The sequence below is a fragment of the Amaranthus tricolor genome, chromosome 6 (assembly GCF_026212465.1).
Source record: "Amaranthus tricolor cultivar Red isolate AtriRed21 chromosome 6, ASM2621246v1, whole genome shotgun sequence".
Classification (NCBI taxonomy): domain Eukaryota; kingdom Viridiplantae; phylum Streptophyta; class Magnoliopsida; order Caryophyllales; family Amaranthaceae; genus Amaranthus; species Amaranthus tricolor.
Genome location: NC_080052.1, coordinates 26,652,398 through 26,675,581, shown reverse-complemented (window position 1 = coordinate 26,675,581; position 23,184 = coordinate 26,652,398). Strand labels below are relative to the sequence as shown.

Genomic DNA, 23,184 nt, shown 5'->3' with positions numbered 1-23,184 from the left:
CGCATTTCCTAAACATTTGTGTGAGAAAAAAAACCTTTTGCTGTTAATTTATGGATTTTATGCTCCATATATACTTGCCAACGAAGGGGAGAATAAATTTTTGCTTTGGAGGCGTCTAGTTGAGAGTTTTCAAGTTGGAGTGATTAGGGCCGTCCACGAAATTTTAAGGATTTTATGATAAATTAAATATGAGTACAAACATGTATGTGTAACAATCCTGAATTTTAGACCCTTTATACGAAATCAAGACTGCAAAAGATGAGAGGAAATTCGGATGTTACATTGAAATAAAATAAATAAGATAATATTAAATTTTAAAAGAAATTATGAGTAGAAATTTCGACAGCATTTCTCTTAAAAATCGAACATGTGGTAGAGCAATTAGCACAATAAAAACATTAAACTAATCTAAGGCATCATTGCCTTTAAAATCTCACACCACGGCGGAATGATTCGTCTCCGGCTTCTCAAATCAACATGCCAAGTATGGATCGTGGTTCTAGTGTCAACGCTTGCGTTTAAAATGACTCAACTCTTTAAAAACCATACAAAGTTATAAACTATGCAACGGAAAGACAAATATACAAAGGAGTACACAAGGCCTCATAACAAAACGTATACAACCAAAGTTTACAAAAGATAAACAAGAGCTACAATCGGAAGCTAACGGTATGACAAGGGTTATGCTTCGCCCTCATCACCATCCCCAATGCAATGCATTGCAAAAAAAGCTCCAATACCTGCCACGCCTGTCTATGATCCTCCTGCTGCTCGACATCAGACCAAAGGCCAATGTGTCGTAGCAGGACAATCATAGAAAGTCATCAAACAATCAAACATAAACACAAACACGTACACGTACACGTCAGTAACTTGCATAAAATATAATAAGGCCAACTACTAGGTAACATTATGTTATACAACAACATAAGATGATTTCAGATGGTAACCGTTTATCGTCCACCTATTAACATTATGTTATACAACAACATAAATTTACGCAACTTACGACAACAATAAACAAGATCAACAATGTCAATCACTATTAACAACAATGACACCATATTACTACACAAACAATAACCACATGACAACTAACAAATACTACTAACATTTTACAACCACCACAATCACTAACACAGTCGACGTAATAAACACATTACTAACCACTAACCACTAACACTACTACACTTATCAACCACACTTATCAACCACATTTAATAGACTATTTAAAGAGATACTTATAGTTAACAACAATACCCAACAACCATGACAACAAGAATGCTTGAATTCATGACAATGAAAATTATAGTGTCCACAAAACTCCAACATTCAATACAACAAAGTTTCCATGTAGTAAAACATCAAAAAAAAAAAAAAAAAAGCACACATCCTTCATTCTCATTCATACTCCAAACCCTAATTTATAATTATATTCAAATCATCAATCAAACTCTTATACATAATAAGATTTAATAGAAGTAAAACAAAATCAACACAAAACTCATAAACTTTGATAAAATTTTCAATTGGAAATAAGAAGAAATCAAATAGGAGAAGAGGAGATGGCTCACAAAGATAAAACTAGCAAAAGGGTGAAGAGGTGAATAAAGACAGTGGTGGTGGTGGTACAGGGCCCAAAACCGGCTGGAGGGAGGACAAAATCGGCTACTTCAGCCGCTGCTTGCTGGCGGCACACATGGCTGGGTTCAAACACAGCTTGTGGTTGCTGTTGTGGGAGGGAGTTGCGGCTCCTGCAGCTGGCTTCTGTTCACGGTGGCGGCGGCTTCCGGCTGCTCGTGGGTGGCCGGTGCTGCTGGTTGGCGGCACAACAAGGGAAGGAGGAAGGGAGGATAAGGAAGAAAGAAGAAGGATGGAAAAGGGAAGGAGTTATGCGGCACCTCTGAAATATATGGCAAGGAGTAATCTCACGTTAAAATAAAACCGTAACTCCTCTAGGTAAAATGTTTTAGTGAGGCCTCATTTTGTGTTCACAATTTTAATGTAAATATTAATTTAATTTGAATCTCTTTATTATAGTATTTACAAGTATATTTCTATTATAAATATGTTATCCTTTTATTTATTTATTTATATATATAAGTAATCGATTAAATTAATTCAATATAATTTAATATTTAATATAATTATAAAATCACTAAGAACCTTCATAATATAAATAATAACGATATATATATAAAAAATCACGGGGTGTTACAGTATGTTCATTTGTAATAATAAACTACTATTTTATTTTTATTAATTAAATAAGGTATTGATTTTACTAACTTTATTAAAGAACAAAATACAACAAAATAATAATAGAAGTACTTTTTTTATTGGAATAATAGAATTACTTATTAGTTACCTAAATTGAATAATTATCAAAGAAAAATAAATAAATCAAACACTATCTGGTAGTCAGATAAATTAATTTTTTAGGCCCATAAAATAATAGGCTATAAACCGTTGCTCATGCGGCTTATGTGATAGAGCTGACTCTGATGGTGACTATAGGCTGATTGGTGACTATCTTGTTCCATCATCAATCTAAGCAACTCTTACGGTCCGTTTGGTAGGTGGTAATAAACAGTGGTAATGTGAATAAAAACTAGTGTAATTTTAGTTAAAAAAATCTCTTACTACCTTGATGGTCATGCTTGTCGAATTTCAATCATCTCAATTTTCTTCATAAATTTCATTCTAATGCATTACCATTGGTAAAGATGGTATTAGATGGTAATGAAAATTTGTAAACAAAAAAACTTTTTTGTGACCAAAGTTTAAAATTTTACATTATAAATCGTTCCCATTACCACATTTAGTATCACTAACCAAACGGGACATTAGGGTCAAACCATTGTTGCTTACTAAAATTGAATGAAGGAAACTACATTGAATCTAACTACAACCTAACAGAATCTGATAAAAAATGTACTAATAGTATCAATCATGAAATTTTATAAATTTGAATAATTTGCAAATTACAGTTTTAAAGTGTAGCACTTTTGCGAATTACAGCGTTAATATTTATATTTTGCGAATCACAGCCATCAAAGTATCAAAGTTTACAGGTCCAAGTCAAAATGGTCGAAATTCGGTATTTTGGCTCGAACCTATAAACTTTGATGCTTTATTGGCTGTAATTCGCAAAAAGTTAACATTGAGGCTGTAATTTGCGAAATTGCTAAACATTAAGACTGTAGTCGGCAAATTATTTAATTAAATTTAAAAAAATTCAAATTATAATATATTTGTGTAGGAAAATAGTTAAAAATTACGAAAGTTAAAGAGTAAATTTTCTATTAATATGTGGATCTATTCTTTAACAGTACTAAATAAAATTTTTTGATCTTTATATTGAATTTTTAATAATTTGTAACCTTAATGAGAAAATAATGAACTGAATAGTATTTCGCAAAAAAATTTTAGGTTTAAGGTTGTGTTTGAAAAAAAATATTATTTAGCTTCTTATTTTTAATATTAATTTTTTTATTTTTTAAAAAATTAAATTGTTATTAAGGTTATGGGTAAAAAAATTTTAGGTTTAAGGTTGTGTTTGAAAAAAAAAATTTAGCTTCTTATTTTTTAATATAATTTTTTTTATTTTTAAAATTTTTAAATTATTATTAAGATTATGCGTAACAATTGCCGATGAAAATAAACTAACTATAAAGTACAACCCATCGTTTGTAATACGTAAATTTATCTCATGGGTCGACGAGTGAGTAAAATACAGTTGAATTAAATTAGTTTTTTCCTATCAATAAATAAATCATGAAAAGTAAATAAAATAAAAAAATTCTCTCATTTAAAATATAAATATTGACAAATATGTAAAATTGTAAAAACATCAAAAGTATAAATATATAAAGTATCTAAGACATAACATTGTATCACATGTTGGATTGATGAGTTCTTTCACTAGTGCTAATATGTACATGGACCAATTACAATTAAAGGTTATTTAAAATTTTGTTTATTCATCTGTCTTTGCATAAAATAAATTAAATAATGTGTGTCTGGACTGATTATTATAGATCTTTTCTTTATAAATTGCTTTTTTATAACATATTTCAAGTTTACGTGGATTAGAAAAATATTTCCCACAATACATCTACGTGGCATTGATGTTTTTTTTTTTAAAACTGCTCCACAAAACCGCCACCTATAGTAGCGGTTCGATGCAAAGCATAAATCGCCACATGAAGCAGTGGTTCATGGGAGTTTTAATTTTTTTTAAATAAGAAAACCGCCACTTCAAATGGCGGTTTGATCTAGGGATAAAATTTTGTAATAATATCCATCATTTATTCTTAAAAATCTGCAAGTGAATTATCCATCATTTATAAATAGTATTGATGTGATAATGGTTAATTAATTTGTTAATAAGGTTCAGAGATAGTTCAATGACTGTTAGCATTCAGATAATTTGTTCTTTCTTCTTGCTTAAGTTGAATTGTGAGTTTCCTGCAATTGGTAGGAGGTATTAATCTGGAAGTTTCATGCAACACTCTTTGCCCACATCTATATCAAGCTTACAGGATAGACTTGTGAAGGTAGCTGGAAGCATTCTGGAGGAGTCAAGTTCAAATCATCATGATGGAATAACCAAAAGTGGATTTGCTGATTCCCAACCTAAATTTTCTCTGATAAAGGATGAGATCAATTTGGACAATTTATCTATTAGAGAACTTCATGAAACATTCAAAGCCACATTTGGGCGTGAAACTTCTCTGATAAAAGATATAGCCTAATTTTTTTTAGGGTTCCAGCCGAGAGAGAAGAGCAAGGTAGGAATAATATAGGAAGCAAATGAAAGCAGTATGAAGCTGCTGTGTTTTATTCCTTGACCATAACCGCCACTTGAGATGGCGGTTTCTATAGCATTATTTTTTTAAAAAATTAAAACCCATTGATGCAAAATGCTTTTCCAAATGACGGTTTGATTTAATTTTCAAATAAAACCACTTTGTGAAGTGGCGGTTTACTAAAAGATAAGGGAAAAAAATATTTTCAGCATTGTCTTATGTGGACAGTATGTAGGGAAATAATTTCCTGAACAACGTAAAGTTGAAAATATTTATTATAAAAGCTATATTTAGGGAAAAGGTTCTTTATTATACAACTTACTTGATAAATTCAATAGTACTTCTAGTACTAGTAGAGAAGTATTGTACTATTGTTGAACCTCATGCATGTGATGTGCCATTGGGTGCACCCCAATCATTAATTTTGTTAAGACAAACACAATCAACCTATTAATTGAAGTATATAAGAAAATTTCACAAACATATGAAGTAGCTGATATAACAAATGTACTTCCCCTTGGCCAAAAATACATGTTTTTAGAAGACAATAGTTGGACATCGAGGCCAAGCAACAATGCACTCAAAATATTTTAATTAATTTATTTTTTTATATTTTGAGACCTACATACAAACCATAATTCTCAATTACAGTTTTGATATGTGTTGTAAGCTGGAGGTGTTTTTTTAGATGTGTTGTGTGTCACTCAGCTATCTCTTTGCAGGAAGCTATTTATTTAGGAGATAAATTGAGAGCACGCAATTGTTATTTTGAAACGCTTCTCTCTTCTTTCTCTCTCGAAGCTCAGTTCTCTGAGCAGCCATGGCTCGAGGGCAAGGCCATCCACGGGGAAGACCTGCTCAGAAGCGTTTATCTCTTTCCTCTTCTTCTTCTAAACATTCTTCTGCTTCATCTACTGGAAAAATTGGTTCTCAAGCTGCTCAGAATCGATCTTCTGGTTCGAAAAACCCAGAACCTTCGATACTTGAAAATGCTCTGGTGAGCCCTAAGTCGGCTTTGGTTGAGTCTCATATGTGTCTCTATTCTAGTTGGGCAGCGGTGGTGAATGGTTCTGGATCTGGTGGGAAGGCGGCTGATTCTACTCTTCCATTGGTGCAATCTGCTAAATCTCCAATCTGCACAGATATTCCTCGTCATTCCTCTCCTGTTAAAATTTCTAATGAGGATATTGAAAATGAAGTGAGATATTGGCAATCTTCTTTTGTTGGTTTTGTTTTGGGGGCAAACCTTCCCTTGCACGTTATTAAGGGGTTTGTCAAACGAATATGGAAGGATAACATGGTTGAGAAGGTAGGTATGGTGGATCGTGGTGTATTCCTTGTTAAGCTTAGTGCTATGGAAGATGTTCCTAAGGCTTGTGCATCCAGTGGTATTTTGTTTGACCAGAAACCATTTCTTGTTAAACCTTGGAAACAGTTAATGTCTTATGATAAAAATGATCTTGCTTCTGTTCTTGTTTGGGTTCGATTTCATAAATTGGATGTGGTTTATTGGGGTGAATCTAGGATGAGGAAGATCGGGGGGATGCTTGGTGAGGTCCCTCGTATTGATAATGCTACCTTAAATTTTGACAAGCTTATGTTTTCTAGACTTTTGATTGATATGCGTATTGATGGTGGATTCCCAGAGGAAGTTTATTTTACTGATGCTATGAATAATTTGATTGAGGTCATGGTTCTTTATGATTGGAAGCCTATTCTATGTTCACGTTGTCAGCAACTTGGGCATTTAGAGAGTAATTGCAAAGTTGATCTGCCTCCTACTACTTTTGAGGTTCCTGTTCTGGTGGTTGAGGCTGTTTTGCCTGCTCAGAAGGTGGTGCAGGAGGTGCCTGTGACTAGCTTTGATGATGCTGGTGAGGGTTTCCAGGTTGTGAGGGGTAGGTCAAGGTCAGAAGGTGGTGGTACATAATCTGAGGCCACTGTTGTCTTGACTAATAATGGTGTTGAGCTTCTTGAAGATCTTGAGGGTGATACCTCTGTAGAGGCTCAACCTCACATGCTGGGAATGTCATCCCATCCTTTCGATGTCTAATCTTTTAGCTTGGAATGTAAGGGGGCTCAATAACATCAATAAACAAAGCGAAGTTCTTCGAACTATTCATTTCATAATGTTGGTGTTTTTGGCCTTCTTAAAACAAAGTTTAAGAGGCAGGGGCTTAACCTCTTTTCCCAATCTCTTAGCCCCAATTGGTGTTTGTCTCATAACCTTTATTGGCATAAAGGGGGTCGTATTGTCATCGGTTGGAATCAGGATTTGTTTCATGTTAATATTGAGGTTAGTAGTAGCCATTTGATCCGTACTTGCATCAAGCCTTTCTTAGGTGAGCAGTTTTATTGTACTTTTTTGTATGGTGCTTCTGAGGCTCCTCAGAGAGAGTTTTTGTTCAAGCAGCTTGTTGATATTGTTGATCATATGTTGAAGCCATGGATTGTTCTTGGTGACTTCAGTTGTGTAGCTCATTTCTCTGAAAGAACTGGGAGACTAGTTACATTGAAGGAGATTCAGCCTTTGAGGCAATGATGTTTGAGTGTGGCTTGAAAGATATGAAATATATTGGTCATTTCTTCCCTTCGTCTAATAAGCGTGAAGGCGACAACCGTATTTTTAGTAAGATTGACAGGGTGCTTTGCAATGAGGAATGGGAGGGTATTTGGCCTAATATTGAAGCTTGTTTTCTTCCTGAGGGAACCTTTGATCATACCCTTATGCTTCTTAGTTTCTTCAAATGTAGCAAAAGGAGAAGTAGCTTCAAATTTTGCAATCATTGGGCTCAGAAAGACCAATTCATTCCTATTGTTGAGAAGATTTGGAGTCAGAAGGTGCATGGACATCTGAGTTTTCAAATTTAATCTAAATTGCATCTTTTGCAGCGTATTCTTCGTGTTGAACTTAATAAGGTCTCTGCCAAAGAAGCTCTTCTTCAAGCTGAGGTCTCTCTTGCTTGCATTTAAGATTCCCTGCACTTGGATACTTTTAATCCCTCTTATGCTCAGGAAGAGGTTAACGCGACTCTTGCTCTTAAACAAGCGAAGTCTGACTATGCTACCTACATGCAGCAGATTGGTAAACTTTAGTGGCTTAAGTACGGAGATGACAACTCCAAATTTTTTCATCAGAGTATCAGGCAGCGAAGGATCACTAATACCATTAACTCTTTGCTCATTGATGGTTTCTTGGTGAGCAATCCTACTATTATCCATGATACGTTTTTTGTCCTTCTACTATGATCTATTATGCAAACCTATGGAGAATAGGAAGAAAATCAATATGCAGGTGGTTCATTCTGGCCCATTTTTATCCACGGAACACAAGGATATCTTGAATTTGAGGTTTTCTTAGAAGGAGATTAAGGCTGCTCTTTGGAGTATTCCTGAGGATAAGACCCCTGGTCTAGATGGGTATAATAGCAAGTTCTATAAAGCAGCTTGGTCTGTTGTTGGTGATGATTTTTTGAAGTTGTTCAGACTTTTTTTTATCTCTGGGAAGCTTTTAAAGCAATGGAACTGTACGGCTATCACATTGGTTCCCAAGGTGTCTAATCCTACCTCTCCAGGATACTAAAGACCCATTGCTTGTTGTCATACCATATATAAATGTATCTCAAAGCTTATTTGCTCGAGACTTTCTTTGGTGCTCAACTCTATTATCAGCCCTAATCAAGGGTGTTTTTGTTCAGGGTCGCAGTATTATTCATTAATATTCTTCTATGTCAAGAGATTGTTTGTCATTATTCTAGGAAGAACTGCACCCCAAGTTGTCTGATGAAGGTTGATTTAAGGAAAGCCTACGATACTATGGAGTGGCACTTTCTTAAGGATATACAAGTGACTTTTGAATTTCCCTCTCATTTTGTGAAGATCATTTATACTTGTATGTCCACTGCCTCTTTTTCCTTGGTTATCAATGGTCACCCTTTGAAATATTTGAATACTCAACGTGGTCTGCGACAGGGAGATCCAATGTCCCCTCTTCTTTTTGTTCTCGGTATGGAGTATCTCACACGATTGATTCACCGTGCTAGTGGTGCAGGGGCTTTCAAATTCCATACTAGATGCAGATCTACCAAGCTCTATCACTTATGTTTTGCTGATGACTTGATGTTATTTTGTAAGGGTGAGCTCTCTTTGATCCAGACTCTTTGCCATTGTTTGCAAGTCTTTTCTCAATCCTCAGGCTTCCAAGCAAACTTTTCTAAGTTTGCTATCTACCTTGCTGGGATTACTACTATTCAACAACAAATCATTCTGGATTCTACTCGGCTCCCTTTGGGTATATTCCTCTCAACTCTAAGAGGCTCTCCATTGCTGACTGTGATCCACTGGTAGACAAAATGACCTTTAGAATTAGAGGATGGATGGTGAAAAATCTTTCTTATGCTGCTAGACTTCAATTGGTCAATGTTGTTCTGATGAGTATAACAACTTATTGGTGTCAGATCTTCATTTTACCTAAAATGGTGATTAAGAAGGTTAATGTTGTACGTAGAGCCTATTTGTGGAATGCTGATTATTGCAATACTAAACCTAGTTTAGTTAATTGGGAACACATTTGTAGACCTAAAAAGGAGGGTGGCTTGCGTATTAGAAACCTTGAAGTTTGGAATGTGGTTGCTATTGGGAAAACGGCTTTGCATATTAGTAGGTTGAGCGAATCTCTTTGGGTTCGTTGGGTCCATGGTGTATACACCAAAGGTGGTGATTGGCGGCTATTTAACCCTCCTTCAACAGCAAGCTGGGCACTAAGGAAATTGTGTAAGGTTAAGGAACAGTTGCACATGTTTCTTAACAAAGATAGCTTTGTGATCAAGGATGTGTACAAGGAGTTTATTAGCACAGCTCAATCAGTTAGATGGAGTAGAATGGTCTAGTTGCGTGCTTCGATCCCAAAGCATAGATATATATTTTGGTTAGCTATGCTTGGTAAGTTGAAGATCAGAGATAGATTAAAGATTATGGGTGTTCTTGATGATGAGTCTTGTCCTATGTGCCATGTCAGTAAAGAATCCATTGAGCACTTATTCTTTGGATGTAAGTTTAGCTCTTATTGCTTGTCTCTTCTTTTGGCATGGTTGGGGATTCGACTTTGTATGAGGAAACTTTCTACCATATACCTTGACTCTTGGAAAGTTTCAAAACCCAAGAAGCAGTTAGCTATCGCCTCCATTTGTAGCCTGGTTTATTAGATTTGGAAGGCTAGGAATACTTGTGTTTGGCAGTCTTTTGTTCCTACACCAGATGCTGTCGTTAAAGAGCACAAGCATAGTATTTGTTCCCGTATTAAAAGTCTCTTCCCCAAAAGACTATTAGATTATACCAAGATTTGTTAGTAGTCGATTAATTTCCTCTTGAGGCTATGCTTGGCTTTCTTTTGATCTTGGTTATTGGAATTAATGGAATTTTCTTTCTTCCAGAAAAAAAATTTGAGAGCACGCATTTCTCATGTCCTCTCCTTGGAGGGGACATGTAGCATCCCGAGATTTTCTGACGTCATTAATTAATATTTTAATGACTTTTGGGTATTTTATAATTATATTAAATTAATTTTGAAGTAGTTTTAATAAATTCCTTTCATATACGAATTTAAATATTGACATATATTTATATTAAAAAAATACAATCGCGATTTCTAAATAAAGAGGTTTTATTAAAATGTGTGAGCACACGAAGGTGAGTTCTTAGTTGAACCTCGCAAAAAGATGAACCTAGGTAAACAAATAAATAAATAAGTGTATAAATTAATAAATAGGATGAGTTAGGGTTTTAAGGGGATATAACTCCCTCCCTCCAAGAATCACGCCGTTAGTCGTCACTCCCTTCCTTCTCTTCTCTCTTTCTCTCACTCCCTCTCACTCACTGCTGAGCCTCCGCAGCCACCAAGGACAGCAGCCGGCAGCACCTTCCCTTTCCCTGCAACAGCCGTGACTCACCCCAAGCAGCTGGCAGCGACCGTGACTCACCCAAGCAGCAGGCGGCAGCAGCTGCGTTTCTTGGAGGTGCCCACAGCAGCAGCCGTGTCTGGCACACCACAGGCTGTCCACCTTCGTGCTCCACCAGCACCACAACACCACCTATACCCTCACCCTTTTCTAGTTTCTCCATTGTGAGCCATCTCTTCTCTTTTCTCCAATTAATTTCTAGTTTTATTTGAAGTTTTATGAAGTTTATGAGTGAGGTGTTGATTTTTGTGTTATTTTCATTGAATCTTTTTGTGGGTAAGAATTTGATTGATGAATTAAACATGTTTATGACTTAGGGTTTGAAGTGTGATTGAAATTATGGGTTGTGTGTTGATTTGTATTAGTTTCTTTGAATCTTAGTATGGGTAGTAATTAAGTGTTATCTTTGAACACGAAACGATTAGGGCTTGGATTTAGAGATGAAATTACCGATGATGTGTGTGTTATACTATATTTTGGTGATGATTGATTAAATAACTTTAAAAGTTGTTTTAAGATTTGTTCGATTGGTTATTATTGTGAATAATTAGTAATGGTGATGATGTTAGTTGACTATGAAAGTGATTTCGATTGATTAAATTGGGAATAATAGTTACTAATTGTTATGGTTTGATTGTTGTAAATTACAAATACCCTTATTAGGTTGTTATTTAAGTTATAGATACATGATATTGGTAAGCCAAGAGCATAATGTCAACTTATCGTCGATGGTTGCTAAAGTTATTTGTCGTGTTGTTTTGATTATAGTTCTTAATAGCTTTGGAGAATGCAACAAGTGATATCCCGATATGATAACTCTAAGATTTGCTTTATCGTTATATTAATATTATATTAAAATTGTAAGATTTAGTTGTGATTAGTTATTTTTGGGTAACGCGAGCCGATATGCTCAAAATTAGTTAATGTAAAGAAATGATTCACACATACTTCTACTTTAAATTGATGGAAAGACTTATACTGTGTTGAGTCAATGATTTTGACTTGTATTGAATGAGTTGTGCGCGTGCTAAAGTAATCGGAAACTCATGTTGAATGGGTGATAGCGGTTAATTTGGTATTTAGTTTGGTATGTCAAAGTAGTTAAGGGAACTTATTAGTTCTACTCATAACTTATATAGGTGCCCATTTCGTAAGAGGAAAGTAGAGCCTTAGTTGGGTGATTTTGTGACTTTTGATCGTGCAGTGACGCTTACAGGTACGTACACGCAGTAATAACCCTTATATGCAATTTTCTTTAAGACATTATTGTTTATTTTGATAGTATGCCTTGTATCGAAAATATGAAGTACTAGTGAGTACACTTTATATGAAGAGCTATCGACTATGAAATCCTTGTGCTTAGAATAGTTTAGAGAATGAGAGTGTTAATAGAAGGCGGGAACCACCTCCTTATTTATTTAAGAATTAGATTATGCCTTAATTGGAGTTAGAATGACTCCGTTATAGGTGAATTTCATATTCTATTGAGTGGCTCAGTGGGTTTTGGAGCGTTGCTATCTCAGGGCGCCCATTAATAGTTGAGAGTGGAAGTTATTCCCATCTGATAAGGTACTAGATTATGATTAGCTGGCGTGACTCAACTGGATTATGTCCGGTTGTTTTAGTAGTCCCCTAGGTGAGGTTCGACGGGACCACCGTAAGGGGGGTATGAGCATGCTTGGGTCATTGGGCGCCGGGTGGCCGATAACGCCTCTTGACCGAGGTGTTACCATGCGGGCCTTGCAAACCCCAACATGGTGGCCTCTTCACTGGTTTAGTACCCCAGTATGTTAGTTTTTTCCGAAGGTAGGACCCGGGAGGGTCAGCTGGAGGGGGCAAGAGCTCATACTTTGCCATGGGCGTCGGGTGGCCGATAACGCCCTTGGCCGTGTCACTATGCCAGGAAGTAGAGAAAAGATCCACTGATAGAAAACTATTTAGTGATAGAAAGTTTATTCTTTGATTGAAAGTTATTTAATGATAGAAGGTTCATTCTTTGGTAGAAAGCTTACGCGTTGATAGAACGTTTACTCTTTGATAGAATATTTACTCATTGATAGAACATCTACTTATTGATAGAATAGTTTATGCTAGTGAGAAGTGTGCCTAAGTTAAGTTACCTCAAGGGTATTACGGACTATGATCACACTTACCTTAAGATAGACAAGCTCTATAAGGTCATGTGTTATGTATTCTGTTAATGCCTTGGTCGAGTTAAACTATGCGTGATTTGCAAGAGTTTATGTTTGAAAAGAGGAGCGTGAAGACTTGCATTCTACCCAAGAGCACATGGTTCGGGTTGGAAAGCACGTAATGAAATTAAGAAGTATAAGTGGCCGATAAATGGTTACTATCTGTGCTTGCGTTTTATGAAATAATCTTATGTTGTTTTATGATATAATGCTATCTAGTAGTTGGCCTTATTATATTTGATGCTAGTTACTGACGTGTACTTGTTTGTGTTTATGTTTGTTTGTTAATGACTTTCTATGATTGTCCTGCTTTGACACATTGGCCTTTGGTCTAATGTCAAGCAGCAGGGGATCATAGACAAGCGTAGCAGGTACTGGAGCGTCTTTTGCATTGCATTGCATTTGGGGAGAGTGATGAGGGTGAAGCATACCCTGTGTCATACCGCTATCTTTCGATTTTGTAGTTTTTGTTATCTTTTGTAAACTTTGATTGTATATGTTTTGTTATGAGGCCTTGCGTCCTCCCTCGTATATTTGTATTTCCGCTGCGTAGTTTATAACTCTGTATGGTCTTAAGGAGTTAAGTCTTTTTAAAACGCAAACGTCGACACTGGAACCACGATCCATGCTTGGCATGTTGATTTGAGAAGCCGGCGACGAATCATTCCGCCGTGACATAGCTTTGATAGGCCGTTGGTGCCTTTACTTTATTAGTTTCTAAATTAACTTTTGTTTTTCTTCAAAGGCGCACAGTTTTAAGGAAGTGCTGCCAAAATTTCCACTCACCTTTTTAAAGTTAATATTTAACGTTTATCTAAATTCTTTTCCTTTTCTTTTATGTAACACCCGAATTTCCTCCCGTCCTTTACGGTTTTGGTTTCGTTAAGGGGTCGAAAATTCTGGGGTGTTACAGGACACGAGTATGATCTGTCTGTTACCCTCCTCCCCTTGAACCCTGACTCTAACTCCATACAAACAATAGTTAAAGTAAAATAAATGTAATGCAAGCTAATCTTAAGAGTTTTTAATTTAGAGATGTCAATGCAATACGAAGATAGGGGCGGAGCAAATATTTTGGAGACCCTATTTATTTTTACGATATCTTTCAAATTAGGGCTCTTTATTATATCAAAAGATAAATTTTTCCACTTTAAGAGAAATATTTTAAAACAAAATGTATTGTAACTTTATATTCAAAAATTAATTCAAATATAAAACGTGTACAAGCAAATCACTTAAAAAGTGTTGTTTAGAACCGGACTTCAACAACACCTTTTAATTTTTAAGGTTTCTTAATTTTTGGGCCCTGAACAATCAGTTACCTGAAATAGGCTAAAAATCGGCCCTAGGTCAAGAACCTTGCACATGTTAGAACTATTCCTCGATAGGAGAAATTCTAAGTAAATAACGGTTATTTGTTAGGTTAACAAATCACTCTTATGTGGTAGGATTTGATAGGATGAGAGTTTTGTTAATTTAATTCATCTTTTTTAATTTGTTTTTTTATTATTATTTTTTTTGTCTTTTTATGATGATTTACATTTTTTCCTCCAGATTGCTTATCATAAACTTCTGAATGCATAAACAAAAATGTGAATAATTGAATGACAATAAGGTCCCATCGACAAAATGACAATTTCAAACAGCCAAATGAATCTAACATCAAATTTCACCATGGACGAACAATTATTTCGAAACACTAAAATCAAATAAAATCAATCATAGAATAAGCTGTCTTCTATTGGATGATCCTAATTAATAACCCTATTAGTATGGCTGCTTACATATAAGCCACCAATTAAGTTAAGATTAGGTCAATGATTCTTAAATTCAATTGTCTAAAACTACACCCCTCATTGTAACCCTATATCAGAATATTTTAATTTAGATTAAGTTTAAATCGCGGTGACTAAAAATTGAAATCTTATTCCAAATTTAAACATTAGCTCTCTTTGTAAATTGGGTTAAACCATTATTTTGGTTTCTTATTTCGATTTATATTACTGGTTTATAGTTGAATATTTGATTGATTAGGTTTAGATTAGATTGAAATTATAATCGAATTAATTTGATTTTGATTTTGATTTTTTTAAAATATAATTTATAAACAAAAACAAATTTAACATAATTTAGTTTAATTTTAGAATACGTAGATTGAATTTTTAACTCTATTTTTCAAAGTTGTAGAATACTCCCTCTCCAATTCAATTTGCATTATTATTTTTTTATTTTGAGTTTTTAGTCATTTTACATTATTTTTTTATTTGAAAATAGACTCATCACCTCACCAACTTCTTTTTATTCTATCTATATAGTTTAACACTCTTTTAATTTTATTTACACAATTTAGTTTGTATTTTATTTTATTTATTATCGAATAGTATTGTAATTTGTAAACACTAATTTGTCCCTTTGAGTTTGCAATATTTTTTGTGAAAGCTTTTTTAATTAATTAGAACAAATTCAAATGGACATTAGTAATACTTATTTTGTTTTATAATACCTACCTTTTTATACAACATATTGCAATAATGAGTTATAAGTATTTTAAAATATGATAATACATGCATTGTTAAAACGCAAATAAGGCACATGGTGGGCCAAAGCAATTGTCAAAATGAGGTTGGATTATACTTAAATAAAAGTAGAATAGTAAGGGAAGAGATGATGATCAAATATAAATCATAAATGAAGGATTGAGGAGCATATGAATGACAACTCCCTTTTGATTGATGTAACGACTCACAAGATCCACATAACTCTTATAATTGCATATTTAATGACGTCTTTTTACCTACATTAAACTTCTTCCACCGTGATTCCATTCACACCTTTTTGTGCTACTTCTACTAAATACTTTCTCCATTTCCAAAAAAAAAATAATAATTTAACTTTGATTTTTTTTTTTTTGAGTTATACATTAATGTGAGTCTTGTTAAATTTATTTGGACATATAAAATTTTTAGAGATATTAATTCGAATTAGTGGGTTAATTTTAAATCAAATGTTTAAAGTCAATCGGTCGATTACGACAAAAAGAAAACTATATGAGAATTAAATTGAAAATTCTCAAAATTAGGTGTCAATTAAATGGAAATGAGGATATAATAACTACTCTCTTTGTTCTTTTTATATTAACATTTGAAATTTAGAAAAGAAACCAAAATACATTATAATTACGCATTAGATGTCACTAAATATGAAAAGAATAATGCAAAATTTTCAAATTTCACAGAAAAAAATGTTACTATAATATTGTCATTCAATGTGGAGTATATGAAAAGTTCATTACAAAAAATAAAAAAAATTATATATTAAATACTAAAGTGCATCACAGAGAAATAAAGTTATTTTTAAAGATAGTTTAGAAATGTGTAATAGTCATGAAATGTCACAATGTGATATAAAATGAAAAGAGAAATTAAATTGTATAGAAAGAGATTAAAAGAAGATAGTAAAATAAAATTCTAGATAAGAAAATGATGCAAAATAAGCGTGACAATAAAATAAAAATTGATACATATTGAGGACATTTTTTTTTTTGAGATAATGCAGATTGAGGGTATAGTAAGTTAATATTACAACCCAAAATGCAAACCGAAGCAAATGGTTTGTTACTACTTTTTCCATTCTGAAATACTCGCACCTGATTATAACTTGTTGTGTGAGCAAATATCATTTTCAGCAGTAAGTATAATGAAATGAAAAAAGTATAAATATTTCATAAATTGCACCATATCATTTACATAGTGATGAAACTTTAATCATAAAAAGTTTTTTTCAAAATTTTCTATTACTACTCCAAATGCTAAAATATTAAAATGATTTTAAAGAAAAAAATGAAAAAATATTAAAATGATTTTAAAGAAAAAAAATGAAATGAATAAAATAGAACAAACATAATCAAAATTAATAAACTTTTCATTATCATTCAGAGTATTTATTACTAAAAATCAAATAGACCGTAAAATCTATTACTATTAAAATTGATGATGATTTAAAAAAAGAAAAATTGACCTTAATAATCCAATATTGCATCCATCAATCATGAATAATCTCACCTTTTAAACATTTTTTATTAATCTAATCGTTATTATAAATTTGTCTACAACATACCATATTATTAATAATAATGGTTAATCATAGAATATACTCTCAACAAATTAATACAAAGTTTTGGATTCTCCACAAAGAACCAAAGACAAATATTAAATTATCAAGAAATAATCCAAAACAAAATTATTGACGTGCAAAAAGTTACTTCCTCCGTTCTTTTTTGATCTTCCACATTACTATAATGGGTAGTTTTAAAAGTTCTTCCATTTTAGAATACTTTCTATTTTTAGAAAGTTTTTATCCCACTTTTACCCCTTAAAACCCCCCTTTTCTTTTAATGTACCCTTTTTTTATTCTGATTATTTTCTCTCTCATACTTTCAATACAATCATTACTTCACACTACTAATTTAATTAAAATAATACTCACTACAACCTCATATTTCCAATACAATCATTACTTCACACTACTACAAAATAATACGCACTACAACCTCATTTTTCCAATACAATCATTATTTCACACTGCTATTTAATTAAAATAATACCCACTCCAACACAAATATTTTATCTTCCTTAATATGTGTGAAAAACCTAAAATGAAAGATAAAAAAAAAACCGGAGGGAGTAAATTATTAATGTTAATTTTTTCTTAAAAACAATAAAAATAAGTTAAGAGGCGAACCGGCCAAACTAATACGGTCCCACTTCATTTGATTACCATCCAATATTCTCCCACCTAAGACTTGCCGCAGATAAATGAGGTAAACAAGTTAATAACACCCATCTTTTGTAAAATCCTAGGTACAAAGTAAGACTATACTCTAGAGAGACAGAGTACATCTGCAGAGAAAATTTCTTTATCTTTTTATTTTCTTATTTTAGTAATAGTCAAATAATCCAAAATTTTTATTTTTGTTCATGTTGGAGTTTTGGGTTATTTTAAATTTTCTGTTTCCATTTCCATAATATTAAATTTTGCAATTTATGTAAATAATCCAAGAAAAAAATGTTGGGTACAAAAAATGATGCAAGAATTCCAGAAACAGTGATTGGAATACCAGAAGTCGCACCAGATTTACAGGAAGAAAGTGTTGTTAGAAATTCTGAAAATAGATCCAGTGATTCAGGGGAGAGTTGTGCAACTGGAGTTATTACTGAAACAAATTATTTTAATAAAAATAAATCATGGGTTGTTGATATAAAATGTGGGGATGAAGAAATTTGTGATGAAAAAGTTTGTAGAATATGTCATTTAAATTCTGAACAGCCCTGGAAGTTAGCTTTTTTTGCAGCAAAAACTGATCTTATAGTGCTTGGATGTGGATGCAAAGGTGAACTTAGTGTTTCACATTCTTATTGTGCTGAGGCTTGGTTCAAGCTCAAAGGAAATAGGTAATTATTTTTTCTTTTTACTTTTTTATTTTTATTTTAGGAAGTAGATTGTCGGTAAATAACCCACTTGTGATCTCTTATCGAAGAATCAGAGAGAGGTTGACCGACATATATACTTGATGAACTAGTCCTCCTAATACTAATTGATCTTTAGAATTTCATCGGATTTGTGTCTAGCCAACGACTTTTTTTATGTGGGTCTTTTTGTGTACAAGTTCAATAACAAATTATTTTGATTAAACTTCTTTAACTCGAGATATGGTATAAAATCGCTATATGCAAGGAGAGGGTGATAGGGAAAGTTTTCGACCATTTAACTGAATCTTTGCTGTTTTCTTATGAGGATTTGTTGATTCTAACTTGTTAAAAATGTTTATTATGGATCAAAAAGGTATTGTTGACTTTTTTTTTTGAGTAGTGGGTATTGTTTGAGAATTTTGATAATGGCTATCTTTTGTTTATATTCTTAGCAAGTAAGCTAAAAGTTGCCATTTTTATTTATTAAAAGTTGCCACTTTGATGCTAGACAATCACATAAAAGTTAGGTGTTTAGTTTATGTGGAGGTAGATGTGTGACTTTTTTTGTTAATTTGAAGTATGAGGTTCTAATTGTCAATACCATCATTATCACTATTTCTTCCTTAAGATGCCATTTTAGATTTAGGAATTAGTATCACTATCGGTAATAATTTTAAAAGGATAAAGTAAATATAATAAAGCAAATGCAGATTATTTTGTCAAAATAATGCCCAAATAAATCAAATTCCCAATTTAGGGTTATTCTGTTGGCAATCATTCAATCATCCACTTTAAGATTGCTATTTATTGTGGATATATTATGAGAAAAAATATTATTATTAAAGTATTAGTAGCAATTTTAGAAAAACATAGCGGTAACTAACTAAAATGCAATGTCAGAAGAAAGTGGGAAAATAAAGGAATAGCACCACTGCAATGTCAGGTCTTCCGTCTTTACAAGTAAGAACCGCCAACAATGTCAATGGTTCAAGTGTCATCGGTTTTAAAATTTGATGAAATAAAAGATTAGTAACTACATATTGATCCAATGTGGACAATATAATGAAATAATATATAAAAAGAACCCTGTTGTGATACATCCGGATAATTGGTGCTGAATATTCCACTTTGATTGATGGGTAGTTGAGATTTAAACCTGTAACCTTTTGTCATCTGGCTTTGATATCATATTAAGAATTCAACTCAACCAAAAGTTTAAACTTATGGTTAAGGCTTCAGAATATGTTATATACTCTAATCTTATCTATTGCTAGTTTGTATAGCCGAGTTTATATTTTTTATTAGAGCCTTGGCATTGTTGTCGTGCACATGTATAATGGACCCTATTTTCGTGGAGAAAATGGTATTAGTAAACAAGTGGGATTCCAAGAAACATCCCTCCTACCCAACAAATACAATATTCTGAAGCCTAAACTGTTTGTGTCCTAATGTAGGGTCTGTGAAATATGTGGAGAGATAGCAAATAATGTAAGAGGGGTGGGGAACGAGAGCTTCATGGAAGAATGGAAAGATGGAAGAACCAATGGCAACGCCGGTGACTCGTCCGACACCAATGCTGAAGGTTGTTGGCATGGACAACCCTTGTGCAACTTCCTTATGGCCTGTTTGGTTATCGCCTTTGTACTGCCCTGGTTTTTCCGTATCAACATGTTTTGATAGGAAAAACCTACATTTTGTTCTTCTCCGTTTAATAAATCTAGTTGAGCTTCTTGTAATTTTAATTGTATAGTGATGTATATTATATTACATTTATTTGAACTGACCATTAGTTTTGGGCGCACAAGCAATGAATGGGGCCGTTGGGCGCTTTGATATGAAGTTGTCGTCTGAACGAGCCTCTTAGAACACCGTTGGCGCTTTAATAAGGCTCATCTGGTCGATGTGAGTTTTAATGTCTTTATATTTCTTTTTTTTGTTTGTTTTCTTTGATTTTTTTAAAAACGTATCATATTTAAAGGTTTATGCATGTGTCAAAGCCTAACTTGTACTTCGAGGATCGAGCCCTTGCGTCTTAAGATACCTCGCATCTTTTAAAACTAAGATTATGATTATCCGAACCAAGTTGAGATGGTCTACAAAGAACTTATCTTGTACCATGCTCAATAACTCTTCTATTGAGTTGTTGCCAATGTCAAATTATCAGATAGGTTGTTTAGATCAACTGCATTGTTATGGTATCACATCATGGATTACATTTGGAATCAGCATATAAACAAAGTATGTAAAGATGGGCAATTTTGCAAATTGATTATTGCTATGTGGATTATTTCAAGCATATTTTTGGCAATATGAAGCAATTGGTATGTAAAAACTAAATAGGACAATTGGTATGTAAAAACTTGAGAATCAAATATATTTATATTTTATAGTCGGTCTTCTGAGAGACCGTCTTTTTGAAAGACCTCTTTTAGGCCCAATCCATTAAAGCTTAATACCTACTCATACTCTGCATTTTCTTTTATGAGCCAACCAAACCAAAAATAATCTCACAAGAATTTGTGATTATGGTAATAGCTATTTTGAGGATTGATGTTGGAATCTCAGGATGTGTCCTACATGCTTTATATTCGTTTTTATACACCCTCCATCTCAGCACAAATTTGTATCCCATTTTTCTTATTACGTCACTTCACCATAAGTGTTTCATTTTCATATTTTAAAAACAATTTGTGGTCGTTTGAGCCCCACAAGCTTCCTCGACATTCATTTCTATCCCTTATTCGTAAAATTTGTTTGAAAGATACTTCGCCTATCTCACCGGTGAAGTACTAAGTTGCGAATCCTGCATGTTATGGGTTATATGTATGTATGTGTTTTATCATGTCAAGAAATGAACATGAACATAAAAACAAGATACATTCCTAAAAAACAGGGTAATACATTATGATGTCGACCTAAAAAGAATGCACCAATACTGGACCATCTCAACAAATGAGCATCAATGCATCCCCACAGTCCACAACAATACATTAGATTTCATTATCAGAGTATTAATGGATCACAATGGAAAGTACTGGAATGAGAAGTAAATATTTGTCCATAACAAATTAATAGTGTATGAAGTAAAGGACAGAACAGAAGAAAACTCCATATAACACCTACAACAAGAGATCTACTTATAGGGTTAACTTTGAAATGAAAATACATGAACCATAGGGGACAAGTCAATAGTTAAGGACCACTGTGATATAATTTGCCCTTTGCCAATTAATTTGCTTTTTAGTGATTCATTTAAAATGACCCAAAAACATTATAATTTATTTTTCTTGATTTGTGATCGATGAGGAGATTAGCAATTATATGACATGGTTATAGACACTTACCTAGGACTTTAATAGGTGTACACGCTCACTCTTTTTTAGTTTGGAATAACCTTAGAGTCCTCTTTCCTTGGCAAGCTCTTTTAGCTCACTAAACTTTATGTCTTCAATTTTTGGCTAATTGTCTGATATTTTATTTACCCAATGCCATTAGTGGCTACGGAGTTTGAGGATTGGATGCTGATAACATTTTTCCTTAAGCTTTTACGGTCAATGTAACATTTTAGTTGCACATTAATGGTCCATGCTGATAATATGGAATTTCAAGTCATGTGATGAAAGAAAAATGAGAAAGAAAGATAGAGAGTCAAAATTTTACCAGCAAAAATGAAGAATAATAATTACCACTAAAAATTAATGGGTCTAGATTCGAGTATAGTCAGACGTGATCCAAACCACTTAGACTTGTCCCAAACCTCAATGCTAATATAAGTGACTTCCACTTAGGGTGGGAGCTAGAAGGTCAAATACTCGGATATATGCAACCTTACACTTGTTAGTGATAACAAAGAAATTGTTTGAAATTCACCCATATCTATAAATATCATTTGCAACTTCACGTAAAAATTATGTATAATTCAATACATATTAATCTTTACACTATTATAATCTAAAATCAAATAAATATAAATCTTATACGGGCAATAAACAATACCATAGTAATATACTTTATTATTTGAAGGTTAAAATTGACCACTTTAATATTATAATTAATCCTTTTGATATTGTAATTGACTTGTTTAAGATTATAATTTATAAGTGATCACTATATAGGCGATGACTTATAATTTTGTAATATAAGCTTTAAATTGATCACTTTAATTTAAAGTTGCAATAGATCATTTTAAACTTGTTAGTTATCAGATTAAACTTGTCTAATCTATAGTTATAATTAATCACTTTATGTATAACTAGTCACTATAAAGTTTGAATTGTTTACTTTAAGGTCATGATAAATAGTTATAATTGATCTAATTAAAGTTTTATACTTTGATTTGAAGTTGATCATTTAAGATCAGAATTAATCATTTTTAAGTCAGACTTAAAATGAGTCAGCTCGTATGTATTTGATCTCACTAAGAAATAATCTTTTTTCATAAATTGGACAACAACACATCACTTTATTTTAATTTCATCTATATAATATAACTTCTTTTTTGATTTCATCAACGTAATTTATTTTTCTATCTTTATTTACTATTAATATTTAATTTTAAACAAAATCACAAATTTTCTTTTTGCTACGTTGACCTGACCGGGAAGAGAGGAGGGAGTGGGGACTGGGGAATGGAGTTGAAAAAAAATTACAAATTTTCTTTCCCAACCTTTAAACTTCGCCCCCTTTTTTATTTTATCGCCACCCCCTTCCAAATAAAATTACAAATTTACCCCTGATTTTTTAAAAGTTACAACTT

At 33.0% G+C, this 23,184-nt stretch overlaps 1 protein-coding gene and 1 long non-coding RNA gene across 2 annotated transcripts; one reads left to right on the top strand and one right to left on the bottom strand.

Annotated features, from left to right (window-relative positions):
• Nucleotides 1-302: 302 nt before the first annotated feature.
• LOC130814744 (uncharacterized) lies at nt 303-2,202 on the bottom strand. The gene is made up of 2 exons (XR_009042482.1): nt 1,575-2,202; nt 303-767 (listed from the first exon to the last, which is right to left on the bottom strand). It is a non-coding gene; the product is annotated as an uncharacterized LOC130814744 (long non-coding RNA).
• A 15,516-nt stretch (nt 2,203-17,718) lies between these two features.
• Nucleotides 17,719-22,326, top strand: LOC130814743 (uncharacterized). The gene is made up of 2 exons (XM_057680921.1): nt 17,719-18,410; nt 19,883-22,326. Exons 1-2 carry the CDS (start codon nt 18,025-18,027, stop codon nt 20,103-20,105), a joined length of 609 nt encoding a protein of 202 aa, XP_057536904.1. The 5' UTR covers nt 17,719-18,024; the 3' UTR covers nt 20,106-22,326.
• The last annotated feature ends 858 nt before the right edge of the window (nt 22,327-23,184 follow it).